The sequence below is a fragment of the Urocitellus parryii genome, chromosome 7 (assembly GCF_045843805.1).
Source record: "Urocitellus parryii isolate mUroPar1 chromosome 7, mUroPar1.hap1, whole genome shotgun sequence".
Taxonomy (NCBI): Eukaryota; Metazoa; Chordata; class Mammalia; order Rodentia; family Sciuridae; genus Urocitellus; species Urocitellus parryii.
In genome coordinates this window covers 183,652,145-183,672,781 of record NC_135537.1, presented here as the reverse complement: position 1 = coordinate 183,672,781, position 20,637 = coordinate 183,652,145, and the positions used below count along the sequence as shown (strand labels likewise).

At 52.1% G+C, this 20,637-nt stretch overlaps 2 protein-coding genes across 4 annotated transcripts in view; one reads left to right on the top strand and one right to left on the bottom strand.

The window, feature by feature from the left end:
* The window catches only part of Wdr45b (WD repeat domain 45B), a 28,769-nt gene extending 26,256 nt beyond the window's left edge, over positions 1-2,513 (top strand). For 2 of the 3 annotated variants that reach the window (XR_013344052.1, XR_013344051.1), the window contains one exon: positions 2,261-2,513. The gene's annotated coding sequence lies outside the window, so the exon portion shown is untranslated. The remainder of the gene's footprint in view (positions 1-2,260) is intronic. The other variant, XR_013344053.1, reaches the window with a different exon arrangement.
* A 9-nt stretch (positions 2,514-2,522) lies between these two features.
* Positions 2,523-20,637, bottom strand: part of Foxk2 (forkhead box K2) — a 61,063-nt gene continuing 42,948 nt past the window's right edge. The window contains exons 4-9 of the mRNA XM_026381333.2: positions 19,761-19,907; positions 13,463-13,656; positions 12,706-12,881; positions 11,458-11,754; positions 11,092-11,301; positions 2,523-3,666 (exon numbers count right to left, since the gene is read on the bottom strand). Of these exons, the coding sequence (XP_026237118.2) occupies positions 3,470-3,666; positions 11,092-11,301; positions 11,458-11,754; positions 12,706-12,881; positions 13,463-13,656; positions 19,761-19,907 (1,221 nt within the window). The 3' untranslated portion in view covers positions 2,523-3,469. The remainder of the gene's footprint in view (positions 3,667-11,091; positions 11,302-11,457; positions 11,755-12,705; positions 12,882-13,462; positions 13,657-19,760; positions 19,908-20,637) is intronic.

The window sequence follows — 20,637 nt, the reverse complement described above, 5'->3', positions numbered from 1 at the left end:
CAGACACCTAGAGCATCCCCTCAGTTGCTTAAGGGGACACAGAGACCATCCCAACATGCATGTTCAGAAAGAGCTGCCTGGTGGCTTCAAAACCCTGAGAGAGCCTTGGCCCCTCCAGACTTGGCCCCCAGCAGCCTCCTCCTGGGCCTCCCTAGCTGGCTCAGGGCCCCTACTGCTGTGAATGCCCCAGTGAGACCACCCGCACATTGTGTCCACGTGTCATGGTGCTGAGGGTCTTTGCGTGGGGCACCACGGCCTCGTTCCTCCTGTGCTGAACAGCACCCCTGACATGGTGACCACACTTGTCCTCCTCTGGTGGCGTGCGGCTGTGGCTCTGCAGTGAATGGTGCTGAGACATGCTGGGCCACGCTGGACACTGACCCTCAGACATTACAAGCATTGCCTCCTCGCCCTCTTCACCTCAAGACAGGACTCACCAAGCAGACGGGCTGGCAGGATTGAGGCTGCTCTCCCAGGTGGCTCGTGCCTGGCTGCGGGTGCTGCTCCTGTGCCATGACAGGTCATGCAGAGGTGCTGCCTGGCGCCAGACCCCAGAGGACTGAAGACACCCATGAGGTCTCCACCCATGAGGTCTCCACCTGGGGTCTGGTCTCTGAAGGCACTGTGCAAGGACACACTGCAGCGAAGACCGGGAGCCCTGGAGGACTGACTGCTAGGCCTGCTCTGAAGGTCACATGCTCTGAAGAAATTAAGAGGAAAAACTAGGCTGTCCTATCTGCCCAGTCACCTCCTGTGTCCTCGCTTCCAGTTGGGCTTGGGGCCTCTGCAGGGCTCCAGTGGCACCCCTGGTGGCACAGCTCCCTGCTGGGGACTGTCCTTCAAGTGCCTTCGCTCCACCTGTGTCCTGCGTCCCAACATTCAGTCCTCAGGCAGCTTCCTTCGCCCTGGGCGCCCTGGTCTCGGGGAACCTTTGCCCCAGGGCCCGAGAAAGTTTCTGGCTGCTTTCAAGGTGGAGCTTTTCATCTGTGCTTCAGCATCGAGGCCTGGGATCTTTGGTTTCATCCTCTCTGGGGTTCACTGAGTTTTGTGAATTTTGGTCTTTTAAAAATTGTTTTTACTTTGTGTGGAGGGTACTGGGATTGAACCCAGAGGTGCTTAAACCACTGAGCAACATCCCCAGCCCTTTCTCAATTTTGAAACAGGGTCTCACTAAGTTTCTGAGGCTGGCCTTGAACTTGTATCCTCCTGCCTCAGCCTCCTCAGCTGCAGGGATGACAGGTGCGGCCACATCCTTCTCCTTTTGCTTGGGATCTATGGCACATGACAGACACCCAGGTCCCTGCAGCACGATCACTTGTATTTTCACTTTTTTTTTCTTCTTTGTTGGTGCTGGGGATTGAACCCAGGGCCTTGTGCATGTGAGGCCAGCACTCTACCAACTGAGCTTTTCCATCCAATTGTTGTTCTCAAGTTCTGTGGCTTCTGACCCACTTCTAGAGCACTGGCTTAATGGAGTGTGATCAGTTTGTCTATTGTGTTTTTTGGCCTTGCAACGTCTGGGTCGAGCTGCAGCTGTCCTGTTTTCCCTGTGGAACTGAGATTCTGGCTGCATCTGGTACCCTGGAGGCCCTGTGTGCAGCCTGGAGACGTGGTTTTTGGCAGGCAGCTCCACTCTGTGGAGTCCTGCTGTGGTTCTTCCTGTGCCCACCTGCCCGGGCCCCTGGGGTGTTTTGCTGTGGTGGCTCCTGGCATCACTCTGACTGGCCTTCACCCTGGCCACCATCAGTCTTCCAGGCCAGAGGCTCAGGTCTTGACCTCCCTGTGTCTTCCCACTCCTGAGACTGGGTCCTGCTTGGGGCCAGAGTAGACAGAAGAGGAAGATGGGGAGCGTGGAGGAACTCTGCTCCTCGGGCCCTGTGCCCCGCTTTCCCACTCCTGGTCCCAGCAAAGGGCTGTGCAGGTCACAGTCTGCTGCCTGCCCAGGAGCCCTCCACCCCTCCACTGCTGCTCGTGGCTTTAATGTCTGGCCCAGTCTTCCTGTCTGCTGGGCTCCCCTGCCATCTCCACAGGCCCCACAGCTGCAGCGGCACTGTCCCAAGGCCTACTCCCGCCTTGTGTACCGGGTCCCTGAACAGCATGTCCCCAGAGGCCAGGCAACTGCTGGGAGGGCAGCAATCACCGGTCCTAGTGTCTTGAAAGTGGGGGCTGCCCCATAGTAAGCACAGGACCCCTGGGCAGGACGATGGACTGTCCTATTTGCCTGGTGGAACTGTACCAACCTGAACCTTGCACCTTCCAGGAACCCTGTTCCAGGGGAGCCCAGAGTGTGATGTGTGCCCAGGCTCCAGTGACCGACAGCATGTGGCAGGTGGGCAGCACCAGCACCTTCAGGAAGGCTGACCTGCTCGATGGGCTGCAGACCAGTGCCGGCCTTCCCCAGGCTGAGGCTGCCTGCAGCAGCCACAGCAGCACAGTGCCACCCCAGGGCCAGAGGCCTGCCAGCCGCACCTCTGGTGCTTCCACAAGAAGACGATGCACCATTCAACTAAAATTAATAAAAATATTTTATTGAATTTTAGGAACTTGGTACTTTTTAAAAATTTCAATCTTTGCACACAGATCACCACTCTACTTCCTAGGACAGAAGTCTGGACTTACTTAAGAGACTGTCCCTCCCCTCCGGGGCGCCCAGCACAGCAGGCCCACGTGGGACACTGCTGCCTTCACTGGCTGTGATCCGGGGCCGGGGCTCGCCTGCGCCGTGTGGCTCAGGGCAGAGCTGCTGCAGGCTGCAGTCCCTGAGGGAGCTGGAGGTTGGCAGAGGCCAGAGACTTCTGCAGAGCGGGAGGCTGCGGAGCTGCTGGGCAGCGGGGGGCAGTGGGCGGGAGGCCGAGGGCGGCCGTGCAGGGGCCCTTCCTCAGTCCTGGAGCAGAGGCGGAGCCACCTCCCGAAGGCCCGGCGGCCCGTCCACCTTCACCGCCCGGCGGCCGTGCCCCGCGCGAGGTGGCCTCGGGAGGGGGCCGTGCCCCGCGCGGGGCGCCGCTGGTTTGGTCTTCGTGTGGATGACGTCGAATTGCCTGGAAACACCTTCTGCCATTTCATCCCACCAGGAAAATACAGGTTCTCTTCCTCTTTAAAAAAAATTAAATACCAAAATAACTACATTTAAATAAATAATGTTATGGTGATGACGCTGGACATTCACGGGCGGGGGCGGCGGCCTCCCGCTGGCCTCTCCCGCTGTCTTCACGGAGGAGGGACAGTGACGCGGGGACAGAGTCGACGGGAGGGAGGGACACGGCGGCGCAGGCGGGTCCAGTTCACCGCTCGGCGCGGCGCGGGCGGCCACAGGACACGGAGGCCGCCAAGTCCGCTGGTCCTCACGGGGCTGGCTCGCGGCCGCAGCCCGGAGTGTTAAGGCCGCCGGGTCGGGTGGGTCCGGGTCGGCCGGGCGCGGGCGGCGCCTCCTTTGGCACCGCGGAGTTGCGGGCGAGGACGGCTCCCGCCGCTAGTTCTGGACGCCCTTTTCCCTCACGGCTGCTGGTGGCGCATCCACACTCAGGGCGATGACGAAGCTCTCGCCATCTTCCGTCTTGATCCGCTTCAGCTCCGGCTGCTCCGCCTGGTCACCATTCTGGCGCTTTGTGGGCAGGGACGCCGATGCCGACGCGTGGGTCGCCAGCATGTGCAGAGGGCTCGCCGAGGCTGAAAGGAGCAGCGCGTCAGAGCCCCAGCCAGGAGGCCCCGCCCCGCCCCGGCCCCGCCCCGGACCCAGCCAGGAGGCCCCGCCCCCAGCCCCGCCCTGGACCCAGCCAGGAGGCCCCGGCCCCGCCCCCAGCCCCGCCCAGGAAGTCTGGCCCCGCCCCACCCAGGACCCAGCCAGGAAGTCCCAACCCCGCCCAGGACCCAGCCAGGAGCCCCCTCCCCAGACACTGCCCCCCATGCCAAAGACATACAAGGGCCGATCCAAAGCAGGAGAAACACTGCCTCCCACTGGCCTGTGCCTGCCCTGTAGGCCTCCGCTGCAGCACCTGCAGGTTTTCTAAGGGGCCCCACCTGTCGGTCAGCGCTGTTGTCGGGCTCAGGAACAGTGCTGTTGCTGGGACAATCCACCAAGTCACCAGGGGCAGGGCTGTGCTGTGCCCAGAGGAGCAGCACACGCGCACAAGACCCACCTTCCCATCTGAGTTGGACTAGAGGTCTAACTCACTGCCCCAGGGCAGAAAAGGCACCCAGGACAGTCCCCTAACAGCCTGCAGGACAGAGTCCACTGGAGCCGTGACAGCTTCAGGGCAGATGCACACACCTGCTGTGGCACCTCTAGCCACAGGGTTCATCACATCAATTAACAGGTTCTCTAGTCTTGCACCCATCTGTTTGAAGACACCTTGTCCAAAGCAGTGGCAAGCCTGGTGTTGACCTGGCCAATAGACTGTGGCTCACACCTGGCCAGAACTCATGCTCTGAGGAACACAATAGCCATCTGCACCTAGGATGATGTGACACCAGCTCAGCAAAACCATCAACCAAAGTACAAAAAGGTAAAGGCATGCTAGCCAGTGATCTACCACATGCAAACGTGCACTCATGGACCCCCTAACAACATGACCCAAGCAGCTCTTTGAATACCGATTTTGGACAGCAAATAAATGCCAGCGTGTAGGTCTATCTTCAAAGACGGAACCAGCACCATGTGCAATCCAGGCAGCCAGGAATAGGACATCGAGGGGCAGGGCGGGGGTGGCCCGGCCACAGACCTGCCTCTCCCAAAACCTGGTGGAGGTGCCCCTACCTGGGCAGCATCCACAGACACCCAGGCTGACTGCCATGCTGGTCATGCAGGGCTCTCCTCCTGGGGCGTTGGCACAAGAGCTGGTGGGTCTCATAATGCAGCTTGGGTGTAGCACCAGCCCCAACCCACCACAAGGGGCAGGGGTGTGGGCAGAGGGAGCAGGACCACACCTTCCCCCTGGGGCTGAAATGTAGCATGTAACTCAGGGACAGGATGTTTCAGCTCAAGAAGAGACCACTGTGCCACAATAACTCCAGGACAAGGCTGGAGCCACCTGCAAGATCCCTGGGGCTTGCAGCAGGTTGACAGCCTTCTCCCACCCCTTTCCCCTCAGGCAGAGGCCAAAGGGCCAGGGTCCCAACAGACCTCTCGGGAGAGCTAGAAGGCTCAGGTCTGCACAGGCCTGGGAGCTGGGCCTGGGCTGCACTCTCCTCCAGCTCCAGGTGGACAGGCTGTGCGCCTGAACGCAGGCCCTGGGCATGTAGGCCTACACGGTGGGCTCCAAACTGCCAGGAGCAGCGCAGCGAGGTGGGGGGGGGTGGGCGGGAAGGGGGCAACTCTGATCAGGAAGAGCTGCTGGGCAGGACCTCCATGGGGTCCCCCTGCACAGACTGCTGTCCCACAGGTGGAGGCGTTTGCAAGTGCTGTGGCCTGTGCCAAGCAGAAGAAAGCCAGGTCACATCTACTGAATTTTCAGTATGAATAACTGACTTTATGTAGGGCTGGTGTTGAAAATGAGTGCCTAACAATCTCTAAGTACTGAGGTGACAGAACGAAGCAGAGACCACAGGAGGACAAAATCAAAATGGTCTCATGGGAGCTCAAACCCCAGGGCATGTGGAGGATCTCAGGTGCTCCTGAGTCACTGGCAGACGTCAAACAGCTGAATAAAAGGTTCTCAGGCTTCAAATGCCAGACTGTCCTCAATGGCAAAAACGGGTAGACTCTATGCCTGACCCATGAAGAAGTAAAGTGACCGACTGACAGAAGCCCCTAAGCAGTAAGGCCTGGATCAGGTGGCCAACCCTGGGAGCCTGGCAGTGGCTTGATGCTGCTGCTCTGTTGTTTGGTCTCGGGTAGAACCAGGGCCACATGTGCTAGCAGTGATCCACCCTGGCCTGGCCCAGCCCTTTGCCAAACATGCAGAACTGACACCGTCCACACACAGGAGGGAAGGGAGCGACTGAGGCAGCGATACCACACGGGCAGAGGACAGCCCAGTGCCCTTCAAGAACACAAGTGGGACACCTCCACGGCCCCAGCAGGCCAACACAGCGGCAGGTCACCAGGGCACACTCGGTGGCCAAATGCAGTCTACCCAAGAACATGAGGGTGGTTCACACAACTGCTGTGTCCATCAGGAGAAAAGCATGTGGCAGGACTCAGCACTCTCTCAGGTGGAGACCCCCATGGACAGGAACAGGAGATGTCCTGGCACAGTGAGATCCACCCGGAGAGATGGTGGCACAGTGGGGTCCACACAGAGAGAGACGGTGGCACAGTGGGGTCCACACAGAGACAGGGCGGCCTGCATGTTCCCACCCCTGCTCCTGTGGGCTGCATTCCGGCCAGAGCCTGGGGGAGGTGGAGGAAGACCCTGGCAAGGAGCAGGGCAGCAACAGGGAGCTGAGGCAGGAGGTGGCTAAAGCCCAGGAGGCCCGGGCCAGCCCAAGGGGGCCCAGGCTCAAAAAAAAAACAAATCCAAAACAAATGGGAGAGGAAGTAAACTGTCTCTTTTGGAAGATGATGCAATCTTATGTTTTAGAAAATGTGAATGAACATAAACAAGCATCCACACAAACCAAATACTACAGCTTGTAAATGAATTCAGTGAAGTCGCAGGGTCCAAGATCACACACAAACATCAGCTGTTTTTCTATACTACAGCAATGAACAACCGAAAAGGGAGATAAAAAAACACTTCCATAAAGAAAAATGGGAAAACCACAATACTTTGCTGAAATAACCAGAGACAGCCCATGGCTATGCTCAGAGACTCGTTAACACCGCCAGGTAATGACATTCTCAACAAGACTGCATTATCACAACCTTTTCAGAACCCCAAAGTTTCCTTTTTTTTTTTTTTGGAGCTACATCCCCAGGCTCCCACCTTTTAATTATTTTGAAGCCAGGCACGATGGAGCATGCCTATAATCCCAGCAACTTGTGAGGCTAAGGCAGGAAGATCACAAGTTTGAGGCCAGTTTCAGCAACTCAGTGATGACGCTGTCTCAAAATAAAAAAGGCTAAGCATGTAGCTCAGTGGTGGAACACACCTGGGCTCAGTCATCTCTGCATTCCTGCACTTTTTTTTAAATCTAAATTTTGAAATGAGGCCTAAGATTACTGAGGCTGTCCTTGAATTTGCAACCCTCCTGACTCAGCTTCCGGAGTGGCTGGGATAACAGACATGTAATGCACAAGTGTTGACAATAGAAGGGTACTGGGCCTATCATTGTGCGGCCTGACAGCATTTTCTTTAATATATATATATATATATATATATATATATATATTTTAGTTTTAGGTGGGCACAATATCTTTATTTTATTTTATTTATTTATTTTTTAATGTGATGCTGAGAATTGAACCCAGTGCCCCACGCATGCTAGGCAAGCACACTACCACTAAGCCACATCCCCAGCCCCTGACAGCATTTTTGAAGTGAAATTATGATCCTAAAAGTCACAAGGAATTGCAAGGCACCCAGAATAGCCTATTTGGTCTTGGAAAAAAGAGGGCAAAGTTGGAGGATTCTCACTTCCCAATTTTAAAACTTGCTACAAAGCTACAGTAATTAAAACTGTGGTATCAGCATGAAGATGACATAAAGATCAAGGAAACAGGCAGAACAGAGCATGTGTCTGTGGCTGTTTCCTACACGAGGGAGGGACACAGGCACAGTGGGGCCCAGGCCAGCACACAGGGCAGCCCAGGCCCAAAGGAAGCAGAACACCCACTTCCAGGAGAAGACATGGAGGCACTGGTGACAGGGGGGTGTGGTGGGATTGACCCCAGGGGTGCTCTACCACCAAGTCACATCCCAGCTTGTGTTTTAAAATCTTCGTTTGGAGACAGGCTGCTGCTCCATTGCCCAGGATGACCTGGAAAGTGAGCTCTTCCTGCCTCAGCCCCCAAGTCACTGGGAAGGGCACCCACCACAGACCTGGCCTGCCCCTCTCCTCCTCCCACCTGCTTCCGCACCTTGCGCTGCACCACCATGCCTGGCTAGGAGAAAGTCTTCACGTCCCCAAATCTGGCAGTGGTTTCATAGATATGACACCAAGCACAAGAAATGAGAGAAAAAATAAGGTAAACTGGACTTAATCAGAATCAAAAGCTGTTAGGAGATATTAGGAAGTGAAAAGCCCACAGAAGGAGAGAAGACTACTTAATTTTGTATCTGACGAGGATCTATGCAGCTCTCAGAACACATGAAGGGACCCACAGCTCAGCAGCAAAACAACAACCCAACTGAAGCATGGGCAGAGGTGCCAATAGACAGCACCCAGCAGACGCCTGGGAGAGTGCTCAACATTCCCAGCCACGAGAGAAGCAAAGTCAGAGCCACTGTCTTGGGGCCACTTCACACCAATATGACGTTTAAAAGACAAAACAGGCTGGGCACAGCGGTCACTCCTGCAATCCCAGAGAAGCAGGAGGCCGAGGCAGGAGCACTGCAGTTCCAGGCCAGGGCGATCAAGACCCTGTCTCAAAATAAAAAGTGCTGGGAATGCAGCCCAGTGATAGTGCCCCTCAGTTCAATCTTCAGCACCCAAAATAATGACAATGATGACGACGACGACAACAACAACAAGGAGTTAACAGATGCTGCTTTCTTTTCCCAGGAGCGAATTTCAAGGGCAAGAGAGGGCCAACTAGGTGTTCCCTGTGCCTTGGCCTTCAACCAGACATTCAGCGCCTGTGTGACATCTGTCACTGCTCCAGACCCTCTCCTGGCCTGTCTGTCCCAGAGGCCCCCACCTCTGGGGCAAGCGTGTTAGAACAGAGTGCCCACACTGTGTGAACCCGAACAAGGCTCCCAGAGAGTGCTGCCTCTCCTCCACTCCCGTCCAGGGTTCCCCTGACGGAGCACCTCATGCTGTCCTGGCGTGTGCAGCAGCGGCTGACTGGGCTTGCAAGTGCAAAGAACTCGGCATTTTCTACCCCCTCCTCTCCAGGATGGACCAGGGCTCTCAGTGTTGACAGCAGGAAGGCACGGGGCTACCCGCTGCCTGCAGAGATTAGCAGCAGCCTGGCCATGCCCCTTACAGTGGTGCTGGCCATGGAGGAAGTAGAAGTGCTTTGCTCAGGGCAGACATTCAAGAGCTCTTCCCCCAAGGCTCTGTAAGAGGGCTCTATGCCCTGCTTCACAGATGAGCAGCGGAGGTCAGAGTGGAAGAGAGAAGAGATGTGGACACTGTGTAATTCAGGCAAAGAAAAGTCTGATGTCAAAAGGTAATTATGAGCCAGGTGCACGGGCACAGACCTGTAACCCCAGCGACTGTGGGAGCGGAAGCAGGAGGATCTCAAGTTCAAGGCTAGCCTGCAGAACTTAGCAAGACCCTAAGAAAAAAAGAGATGGGTGTGTGGCTCAGTATACAGCTCTTGCCTATCATGTGTCAGCACTGCAAAAAACCAAATGTGATCAAACTGCACAGCTCATTTGTGAACAGATGTTTTCAGGTTCCGAATGACACCACAGATATTCAGAAGTTTTGGTTCCACAAAGTAAAACTATGCTAAGAACAAAAAAATGAAACAACATACTTTCCTTAAAAAATAGTTTTTGCCTAAAAAAATGATTTTTGGTTTTGATTAGCTCTGCAGTACTGTTGTCAATCCTTCTATTCCCACTCCATTTTTAGGGTGTAGGTCTACATTTTGTTGCTGAGAGAGAAAAGATGGGCAGAGGCTCTGAGCAGCACAAACTCACAGACAGGAGGGGAAAGAGCAGGACCAGGGGCGGCACACCACAGCCACACCCAGGGTGCTACAGTGGGTGCCGATGAGGATGCAGGACTTCAACTTTAAAACATCAGTATTTAATAGTGGAAAATTAAATTCCTTGCTTAAATTTAAAATGAGAAACATTAGTTACCAACTTAAATGAACCGAGAGACACAGGTGTCAACTGCAGACACAGAAGGCTTTTGGAGCTGTTCCCTGCCACTGGGTGGACCTGGCACCTGGGAAATGCATGTTCCTGGGCACAGTTGTTCTGCCTGGTCAAGCCCTGGGCTGCACAGAGCCCACAGCTGGGAAGGACAACAAAACCCAGGACAGACTGACTCCCCCTTCACTTCATTCCACTTCTGGCTGCCTGCAGAGAGGGCCACCAGGTCTGCTACATCAAGCCACAGTGACCTCAGCTATTCAGAAGGAAGCATGTGGCCAGAGCAGGAGATGCGGGCCAAGGGAGCAGGCAGTGCCCACTGATCTGAGAATGTGCAGGCTGTCGATTTCCCCAGAAAAGGCATTATCCACATGCTCTGCAGGCTTGGGAGGGACAGGCGGCATTATGAATCACAGAGAGGCAAGTGCAGGTGCCCCGTTTCTGACCCAGGACTACTGCTTCAGGTGTGGGGTGCTGGCATGCGCTACCACGGCACCATAGTGCCACGTGTGCCCATGCAAGAGAGCAAGTGCTCCCCACTGCTGAAATGCCTTTGGTTTGGTGTGTGGAGTTAGTGATGAAATCCAGGGTCACAGGCATGCTAAGCAAGCACTGTGCCACTCAGCCACACCCCAAGGACCTCACCCCAAGTGGCCTCACCATCAAGCCAGGGCTCCTTCCCTAACAGCTCCACATGGTAGGATAGGGCTGGCAGCTTGGTGTTCCTGAGGGTTCTGAGGCCTCTACACTTGTCAGAACACGCTGGAGTGCACCCCACGCGTGGGCCTCCAAAGGGCTTTCAGAGCAAAGAGGTCACAAAGCAGCATTCTCTACTTCCACCATTTTCAAGCAACGCAGTGCGTAAGTCGCCACTCAGCAGATGAACCACAGCAAGGCACAAGGATATTCAAGACACTAGTTCCACTACCCAAGTTTCAGGTCACTCCTAGGCAACACCTCGGAGCTCTTCTGTCTGGAGGACTGAGCAGCTCTTTTCTCGTCTCAGATGGGCTTTGCAAAGGAGTCCCACAGTAGTAGCCCGGCCCTCACTAGCTCCTGCTTCTCTGTGCGGCTGCATTTCCAACAGCACAGAAATGGCAGCTGCATCCGCAGACAAAACCAGTGCCAAAACAGCACCACGATACAGACTGCCTCCTCCCAGAAGGGCCTGGGCTCCCAGCCCCAGAGCCCAGCAAAGGACACAGCAAATGGCACTTCTTACCATTGTTCACCTGGCCATGCACGGCAGCCGGTATGGGCACCACGTGGGTTCCGTTCTGCGTTACAGTTTTTATTGGAAGCTGATGCTGACCAAGAGGGGCTTGCTGCACTATGGTGACCGTCTGGACTGGGGTGGCCTGTGGCGTTTGGATGATCCGGCTGGCAGCACCCAGCGTGGTGTGACTAATTGCAGGAACGGGCTCCACTTTCACTAAAATAAAAGAAAAAGCAGAAATAACACCCACTAATATTATTGAACTGCTGATAAAAAATCTTACCAGTTTAAATCAAAATATCAGAAACCTCTTTCAAACCAGGCTGCGCATTGAGCCCCTGTGGATATCGCAGCTGCCTCTCCGGTGCTCACCTTTGACTTCCCTGTGGTCTCCATTCTCCTGTGGTTCTGCCTTAGGAGGGGCCAGCACCGCCGCCTGAGTGACCACGGCTGGGCCAGCAGCTGTGTATGTGTTTGCTGGGGCTAGCCCAGCCACGCTGGTGACCGACACTGCTGGTATCTGGTGGACTACATGGACTGTCTGCACAACAGGCGGCTGAGAGGTGGAGGTGGTCACCGGAGTTGCAACAGTGTAGGTGACAGGCTTGACTGCAGGGGGCAGCTGCCGCTGGACGGTGATCAAGACAGGCTGGCCGGATAGGGGCGAGCCTGTGGACAGCAGGCAGAGGCAGGGCTGAGGCTAGCAGGTTCTGCTCCGCACACCTTCCCACACTCAGCACTCACACACAGCACAGACTTTACCTTTAAGCACCGGATGTGACCCGGCTCTGCCTTGTAAGAAAGGTGTGGTGTCTTAAGAGGGATACTTAATTCCCACATCCAGTTGCTAAAAATGCAACTGACTCGATTACAACTCCTGATAACAGCTTTCCCCAGGTCTTTCCCCTGAGAACACTGATAAACAGTGAGGGCCAGGCCACAGGTGCCACACTTGCCTAGGTCTACCAGCTCACCTGGCAGGAAGCAGGACACTCTGCAGCTGACTTGGGCTGTTACAGAGCCTCTGCCCCAACCGTCTGCCCTTTTTGGTTGTGGGGCCTGGACTAAAAAAAACACACAGACGATGGATGCTACATATGAGTGGGAAGGGAAGAGTGTTCTCCTGGCAAGTGTGGCCGGAACCCCAACTGGGGGAAACGCATGTCTCCCTACCACTGCAGTTTTGATTGGACATTTTCACACTGTTTATATGTTTTGTTTTTTTTAATTCACCAGGGCACACATGACATTGTAAATAAACTGTACAGTGCTCACCTACTAAGTGGACACGTTTCTGCTTCCAATCAGCCTCTAGTATGTTCAACCTACATGGTGCTTTTGGTGGGGGTGGAATCATTCTATGGAGTTCTGAATGACAAAGCAACTCTCTGAGAAACAGGTGAATTCTAAATTAGTTCATGAACCTACATATAGTACCATTTAAACAACCTCCGCTGGCTTTCTTAAACACTCCCACTGTTATTAGAATTCTCAAAGCCTACAACCTTCACTCAGGTACCTAGCAGAAAGCACAAGGCAGAGAGGCCTCTACGGTGAGTTTGGCAGCATCCTCTCTGCTGGCCTGGGCATTTGACTACCCTTCCCCCCAAGTGCACTCACCTGGTGCGCTCTGGGCAAACCGGGCCTCCTGGATGACGGCAAGTTTGGGCTGTGAGGTGCTGGGCTCAGGCTCCAGGGGGGCTGGCGAACCTTCACGTGACAGGCTCTCAGGGGTCTGGGCACCACTGGAGTGAGCAGATAGCACTCCCGCATGGTTGGGAGAGGCTGGGGCACTCCTGAGTCACCAAAACAAGATAACATCCTTTACAGTGATCCCTCATGGAGAGGGACTGTTGTCTTAATGAGTTCAAAAGAGTGTCCTCTGTCTTCTGCCCACTAACTGCAGTTCCATGAGTCTGACCTGGTGAGCTGAGCTGTGTGCTCAGGGAGGCTCGGGCACCTGGGGCACCATCACCCTGGGCAGTCAGACAGTGGGCAAGCTGGGGGCTTTAAGACTTACACTTCATGTGTGTTTTTCTTGGGGGGGGGGCTTAAAAACAAGATTATTAATGAAGCTAAAAATGGGTGGTTTAAAAATCAGGCAAATAAACAATCTTGAGTTTAAGCAGCTAAAGGGTAGTTTTAGAGAACTGTCCACATGCCAAAGGAAAGCAAGGCCTCGCAAGCCCACTGCCTCATTGCTGAGGTGCAGGAGCCTGAGGAACCGCAGGGCAGAGCATCCAACACTTTTCCAAATCCCCATCCCAGCATTTAATCAAAATGCACCTGGCAGTCCCTTCGTGTTCAGAAGAGGACGTTCCCAGTCCACTGAAGGAGTTTAGGACCACAGGTGAGGTCTGAGGTCCCTTTTCCTTACCTAGACGAGAGCGGTCCCAGAGGGGTTCTAAAGCAAGGCACGCCCCTAGGCCGTCTTTTCCTAAAAGCCTGCTCTATCAGTTTGCTCTCAGAGGCTGGGTCTATCCTCCAGAAGGAGCCTTTGCCTGGTTCTTCCTGGGAACGCGGGACTTTGATGAAATAACGGTTCAGAGAGAGATTGTGGCGAATTGAATTCTATGAAACATAAAAAAATACGTAGAATTCATATAATTCTTTGCTGAGAAACAAAAATGTGCCCTAGTTTTTGGGCCTGTGAAGCAGAAACCTGGGGGAGCAGCTGCTACAGAGCAAGAGTTCTGTGCTGGGGGAGCAGCCCTCCCTGTGAGCACGGCTCAGCGCAGACTGGGCCCTGGGTTCGACCTCTCAGACGGAGTGGGGGGCACAGCTCATGAAGCTCCTGAGCTGCATGCAGGCAGGCAGGCAGGCACTGGGTCGGGGTGAGGCCTGCAGCACAGAGAGAAGCCATTCCCCACCTCCAACTCCCAGGGTAGGAAACCGAGGCCCACTGCTGCCACCACCTAGCCTCTCCCAGGCAGAGCCAAGACCTCACTGCTAGTTTTCCCTGTTCAGAGACACAGACCTGAGTCACCCCTTCACAATACCATGTTGCCAGAGTTAGCTTATAGAATCTGCCATGCCATCTGAAGTGCACTGATCTGGTACAGAGTATTCAACAAACTGGCAAAAGCTTGGCACCATCACTACAGCCACTTTTCTAGTAAGAGACACTTGCGTTGTTTGTAAAGTCCGTCCACAAGCACAGTCATGACACAGATGCACAGGAAGAAACACCCCTCAACTCGAGTCCATCCTTCTACTTCAGAAGGTCCCAGCTCTAGGCCTACCACAGGAGACTCCAAGGGAAGCTCCACACTGTGGCCTGACCCAGGAACACCAAAAGCCAAACGGGACCAAAGTCACAGATCAATAAACATTCCATGCATTTACACTTTTAAACTTCTACAAATTTTCAAAGTGGTTATAACTCAAAATAAAATTTGGGGCTATTCAAAGATCATTCCTGAATCCCCCCAATTAATCTTACAGTTAGAACTGCTACCCATGGCCTGAAATTCTGATCTGTCAAAGGCAGCTAGGAAAGCAAACACATATCAAATATTACTGCACAAACAATCTCAGGGACCATTCAAAATTCTAACTGGTCACAGGATGGAATTAAGGCCTCTGGCCCCTGTGGATCTGAGTTTTCTCATGGGCAGCACAAAGGGGCAAGGTTGGCTGTGTTTGATGTGATTGTGTATAAATACGCGTATTTGTTGAGAATTAGTACATTTATTTGGGGGACAGGGTAGTAGGGACTGAACCTAGGGGCACTCAACCACTGAGCCACATCCCCAGCCCTTTTTATTTTTTGACAGGGACTTGCTGAGTTGCTGAGGCTGGCTTTGAACTCACGATCCTCCTCCCTCACATTCTGGAACTGCTGGGATCACAGGCATGGGCCATGGTGCCCTGCTAACTTAGTACATTTTAACAACCAAAGAAAACTTGCAATGGTGTTTGTCACCAGGTGTAGCTGATAACCAATCTTCCTCTCAACTCCTCTGAAAGTCAAACATCTGTTCTCAACATCCAAAGACAGAGAAGCCAACGTCTGCCCACCATGTCAGCCCTCTTACACCAGCAGGAGACAGACATTCCAAGACTGTGGACCAAGAGAAGCAACACCAGCAAAAGCCACAGCTAGCCCAGGCTCAGGCACCCCAGTACAAAAATCCAGAACCCAAAATGCTCCAGAACGTGAGACTGTTGAGCATCAACATGACACCCCACGTGCAAGACCCCACTCTGGGCCAGGGGCTGCGCCGTGGCCAAACAGAAGCTCCCCAAGTACTACACAGCTTCGCTTTGGGGCTGTGCCCAGGTGTGTAGGGATAGGATGAACTGTGATCTCCTTCCCCTAGGAGATCTTGTGGTGTGTATTCACATGTCCCCAAACCGAAAAAGCCTAAAATATGAAACTCCCTGGCCCCAAGCATTCTGGATGAGACCTGTGCAAAGGAGAAGCCTTACAAGTGCCTTGCAGGTTCACAGCTCCCTCACCCACCAGCACCCACCGCCCAGGCAGTGACCTGGGAGGAACACGGATGCACAGCGGGAATGTGGCTTCAGGGTCAGGTTCTTTACGCAGGGGAGCAGGGACAGGACATGGCAGAGGCAAGGCAGCTCTGCTACCACCAACAGCACTTGTGGGGGCACAGCAAGCTCCTGGGGTCAGGAGCTGTGACTTCTCTTCTGACCACTTTAACAGAACCAAACCAACACCACCATAAGAGGTCCTAGCCTCCTCTCTAATGCCCCCTTAGTGACAATCCATAGGCAAAAGATGCCAGTTTATAAAGGGTCACCTGTGATTTCCCAGCCACGGAAGCTCTGGAAAATAGGAGGAAGTAAACAGGAGGACATGATAGACACTGAAGGTAGACACAAACAGAAAAGTGCCCACTCCCAAGGTAACTCAAGGCCTGTGCCACTTGGTTCAACCCAGGATGAGAGTTCTTCCTTTCCACTGCTGTGTGTTCAAGCCCAAATGCTGAACTCTAATGATCTAGAAATCAGTTTTCTGAGAAAAAGTGGCTTGTTATTTTTAAATGCTGAATATGAAGAGAAGACCTGTATCACTGAAAAAGTTCTTGTCCAATGCCATTCCTAATGGGGCTGCTAGCAAAGACCCACTCCCAAACTCCAGCTCCCAGTCCTCAGCGGGTGGTCCACTCTGTGCTACCCTATCCTCCCTGGGTATGTCCAGCCTTCCTGACCAGAACAGCTTGGTCTGCCAGTTCAAGTCCCATGCAGCACGGGGCACTCGGCAACGTGCACCCTGTGAAGGCGTATACAGTGTTCAGAAACCTGCTGTGGTGTGGGAATGTTTCCAGATCTGAGGTGAGCACACAGCACACCCCCTACCCCATTAGTTCTGATCTCTTCAGAAGGTGAGAGTCCAGTCTCTTCAAACCTTTTTATTTTTTTGGTTCAGGGATTGAACTCCGGGGGGCACTTGACCACTGAGCCACATCCCCAGCCCTATTTTGTAGTTTATTTAGAGACAGGGTCTCACTGAGTTGCTTAGGGCCTCACTAAATTGCTGAGGCTGGCTTTGAACTCCTGATCCTCCTGTCTCAGCCTCCCAAGCCGTTGGGATCACAGGTGTGCGCCACTGACCCAGCTTCTCTTCAAACTTTTTATAATGATAAAATTGTAAGATCTCATTTTCACAGAAAGACCATAATAAATATACCACCTTTCCAGATGGAGCTACTTAGACCATCTTACTTTATCCAGGAATTTCCTCTGCAGATTAACCAAGGCAGATCCATAAAATTCTAAAACTAAGTCTAAGAGGCAGTCATGGACCCCACTGAGGGCTTGAGATGGACATGGGGAGCATCCAAACACATCCTCTTAGGGACAGGTGCCAGGCATAGCTACCTGGACTAGAGCTCAGAGAAGCACCCCACGGTGGCCCGTTCCCACCACAGAAAGCAGGATACAAGGAGGAAATGTGCATTTTTAAAATGGACTTTTTTTTTTAATTTTTTTTAATATTTATTTTCTAGTTCTCGGCAGACACAACATCTTTGTTGGTATGTGGTGCTGAGGATCGAACCCGGGCCGCACGCATGCCAGGCGAGCGCGCTACCGCTTGAGCCACATCCCCAGCCCTTAAAATGGACTTTAATGCTAACAGTTTTTATTTTTTTTCTCAAAAGGGCACAGTATCACACAACTGTAACCCTGGCCATTCAGCAGACTGGAGCAGGAGAATGGCAAGTCAGAAGCCAGCCTGGGAAACTTAGTGGAAATCCTCCTCAGAAAGAGAAGGAAAACTAAGCTGGAAAAACAGGAAGGCTTTCTGATTTAAGCCAGGAGGGAAGAAGTGAGAACAAGGTCTGACACATACGAGACAGTGAGTTCGACTCTCTGCGATCTCAGGACAAACAGCACACAAGGTCAGACTCCAAAACTCAGGGGTCTGCAGCAGGCAGTCCCTCTCCCAGTCATCAGCCTGAGACAGGAGGCAGGACACGGCCTGCACAGCCTCACTCAGGTGAGAGACACAGCCGCCCTCTCAGACTGTGGTCCAGGAAGAAAAACAAATAAACAAAATCTCCATAAAAACCTATGCTAACAGCAGTTCAGCAGAGGGGTGTGCACATCCAGGTCATGCTGAGATGCCTGTGGTCCAGGCTGCTGTCCCCAAGAGACTGCTCCCCAAAAGGCCCCTCCTGACTCGAATGTGGTGCCACCCTACCCCCATTGGCAAGAAAAACTTACAATGCTCAGGAGTTCGCAAATCCATGCATGTTAGGAAAACACACAGAAACAGAACCAGACACATGAAAGTCTCCTCAAGCTTTTCAGAAATACTCGTTTCCACAAAGCCCCAAGAACCAGTATTTCAAATCATCAGCATTTTGCATGTAAAATTTGCATGTAACCCTGGGCAGGGGTTATGGCTCAGCGGTAGAGTGTTCGCCTCCTCAGTACCACATATAAATAAATAAATAAAATAATGGTATTGTGTCCAACTATAACTATTAAAAAAAAAAAAAAAAAAAAAAAAAGGGGCTGGGGATGTAGCTCAAGCGGTAGCGCGCTCGCCTGGCATGCGTGCGGCCCGGGTTCGATCCTCAGCACCACATACCAACAAAGAAGTTGTGTCCACCGAGAACTAAAAAATAAATATTGAAAATTCTCTCTCTCTCTCCCTCTCTCCCCTCTCTCTTATAAAAAAAAAAAATGCAAATTTCCTCAACTTTAAACTTGAAAAACCCCTACCCAGTCTCACATCCTTTCATCTCCTTTAAAAAAAAAAAAAAAAAAAAAAAAAACCTGGGGGCTGGGGTTATGGATCAGCGGTAGAACGCTGGGTTCGATCCTCAGCACCACATAAAAATAAACAAAATAAAGGTATTATGTTCAACTACTTCTAAAAAATGTTAAAAAAAAAAAAATCTGCGTGTAGCCCTAAGGGCACTTCACATGCCCAGCACTGTGAGTGAGCTGCATTCCATGGGGAGTTTCCCTTCTCGACATGCCATGGTCACCAGAACATGCATCTAAATTATTTTGTTCTTTTTATTATGTTTTGTTTTAAATACAAATTTCCTCATAGATTAAAATACGACAAACATGGCTGGAATTTATTATTCAATGTTAAGAGACCCACATGGAGCTATTCTCCAAATCCAATGTTTCCTGTCCATTGAGAAACCCTGTCTTGCATGAACAGCGAGACTCAAGAGGTACCACCCATGATCAAAGACCCTGAGCCCTCTGAAGAAGGAAACATCCAGGAAATGGTTTGTAGATTATTATCTTTTAAATTATGACATGTTTACATATCTCATCCTTCAACTGACAGCAGGAACCCTCTCCCCTACCCACTCACTAAACTGGGATTAGGGTTCAACAGCATTTTTGTTAAGAGACATTTATGGGCTGGGGATGTGGCTCAAGCTGTAGCGTGCTCGCCTGGCATGCGTGCGACCCGGGTTCGATCCTCAGCACCACATACCAACAAAGATGTTGTGTCCGCCGAGAACTAAAATAAATATTAAAGAGACATTCACTCAGCAAGCCAAAGCCTCAAAGGAATTCTGTAGCCATTTCTGGTTATTTGATGATTTTAAAAATCACAAGCATACATTTCTTCTCTTTTTTATTTTATTCTTTTTTCAGCATAGGGGATTGAAACCAGGAGTGCTCGACCACTGAGACACAACTCCATTCCTTTCTAATTTTTGAAACAAGGTCTCACTAAGTTGCTGAGGCTGAACTTGAACTTGCAACTGTCCTGCTTCAGCCTCCCAAGTCACTGGCATCACAGATGTGGCCGCTGTGCTCAGCTACTTTCATCTGTTTTATGTACCAGCCGACTAGAGACATTTTTAGAAGAAAAGATTCTCAGGTTAAACAGTTTGTGCACTTTACAGTTGCTGTATTTCAGCACAAGGAGGGAGGAAAGCAGAAGACTGCCAAAGCAAAGGATGGGCAAGATTTCCAAGCCCTGTTTCAGATATCCAAGGTGAACCGCACAGACCTGAAGGAAACAGGCCTCAGGCATCCCATCGAGACACAGGAGTTTCCAAGCCAGTAATAGCCGAAGGCCTGACTTCCCAGGACCGCTGTTGCTTCAGCCCTGCACTCTAGACCTGCACCTGCACCAGCCTGGGCACCAGCTAACTCCCACCCCCCATCAACCAGCACCTGCAGACGTGGCACAGACACCTCACTGACAGGCTGAAGTGATTTACCTGCCAGCCCTTGTCCGCAGTCCTGTAGTATGGATAATTTTTAGTGATGTGTGTATAAATTCCATTTAGGGTGAGTTGTTTATCAGGAGCCATTGTAATCGCTTGTACAATTAATTGTGCATAGGAGTAAGGTGGCTTTGAATCATCCTGTATTAAAAAAAAAAAAAAAAAGAGTATTAAAATAAGCATATCTTTTTTTAAACTAAAATTCAGGATTATCTTTTGTAAGTGTTCCTTTGACAATTTTCAGTTTTTGATATTAAAAAGTAATAAAATTTGAAAAACATGTAGGAAAGAAATACAAAAGTATAGAGTGGTATGAAAAGATTAAAATCTCTCTCTCTCACAGACACACATTCTCTCTTTCCAAATGGCAAAAACAAAGAAAAACCAGTAAAACAGGGCAAAGCTGCTCAAGCTCAGTGAAATGTGATCTGAACCTTTGACCTGTGGCAAAGAGCAAGCCAGTGAGAGTGGGAGGAGCAAATCTAAGGGGAGCCCCAGGTGCCCATCCCAATAGGAAGTGCCAAGCTCTCAGGGGAGAACTGCCCAACACATGTCAGCCAGTTGCATAGGACGTGAGTATGAAGACTCAGAGGCAGGTTTCCAACTCCAGGTCTGAGGCAGCTCAGGCAGATACTGCATCCATGGTCCTGGGTCTCTCAGGGCCCTGGTGGCCCTTATCACTGTGACAACTCAAAATTCCACTTGCGGCCAGGGGCGGTGGCACACACCTGCAATCCCAGCAGCTCAGGGAGGCTGAAACAGGAGGATCACAAATTCAAAGCAAGCCTCAGCAAAAAGCGAGGCGCTAAAACAACTCAGTGAGACCCTGTCTCTAAATAAAATACAACACAGGGCTGAGGATGTGGCTCAG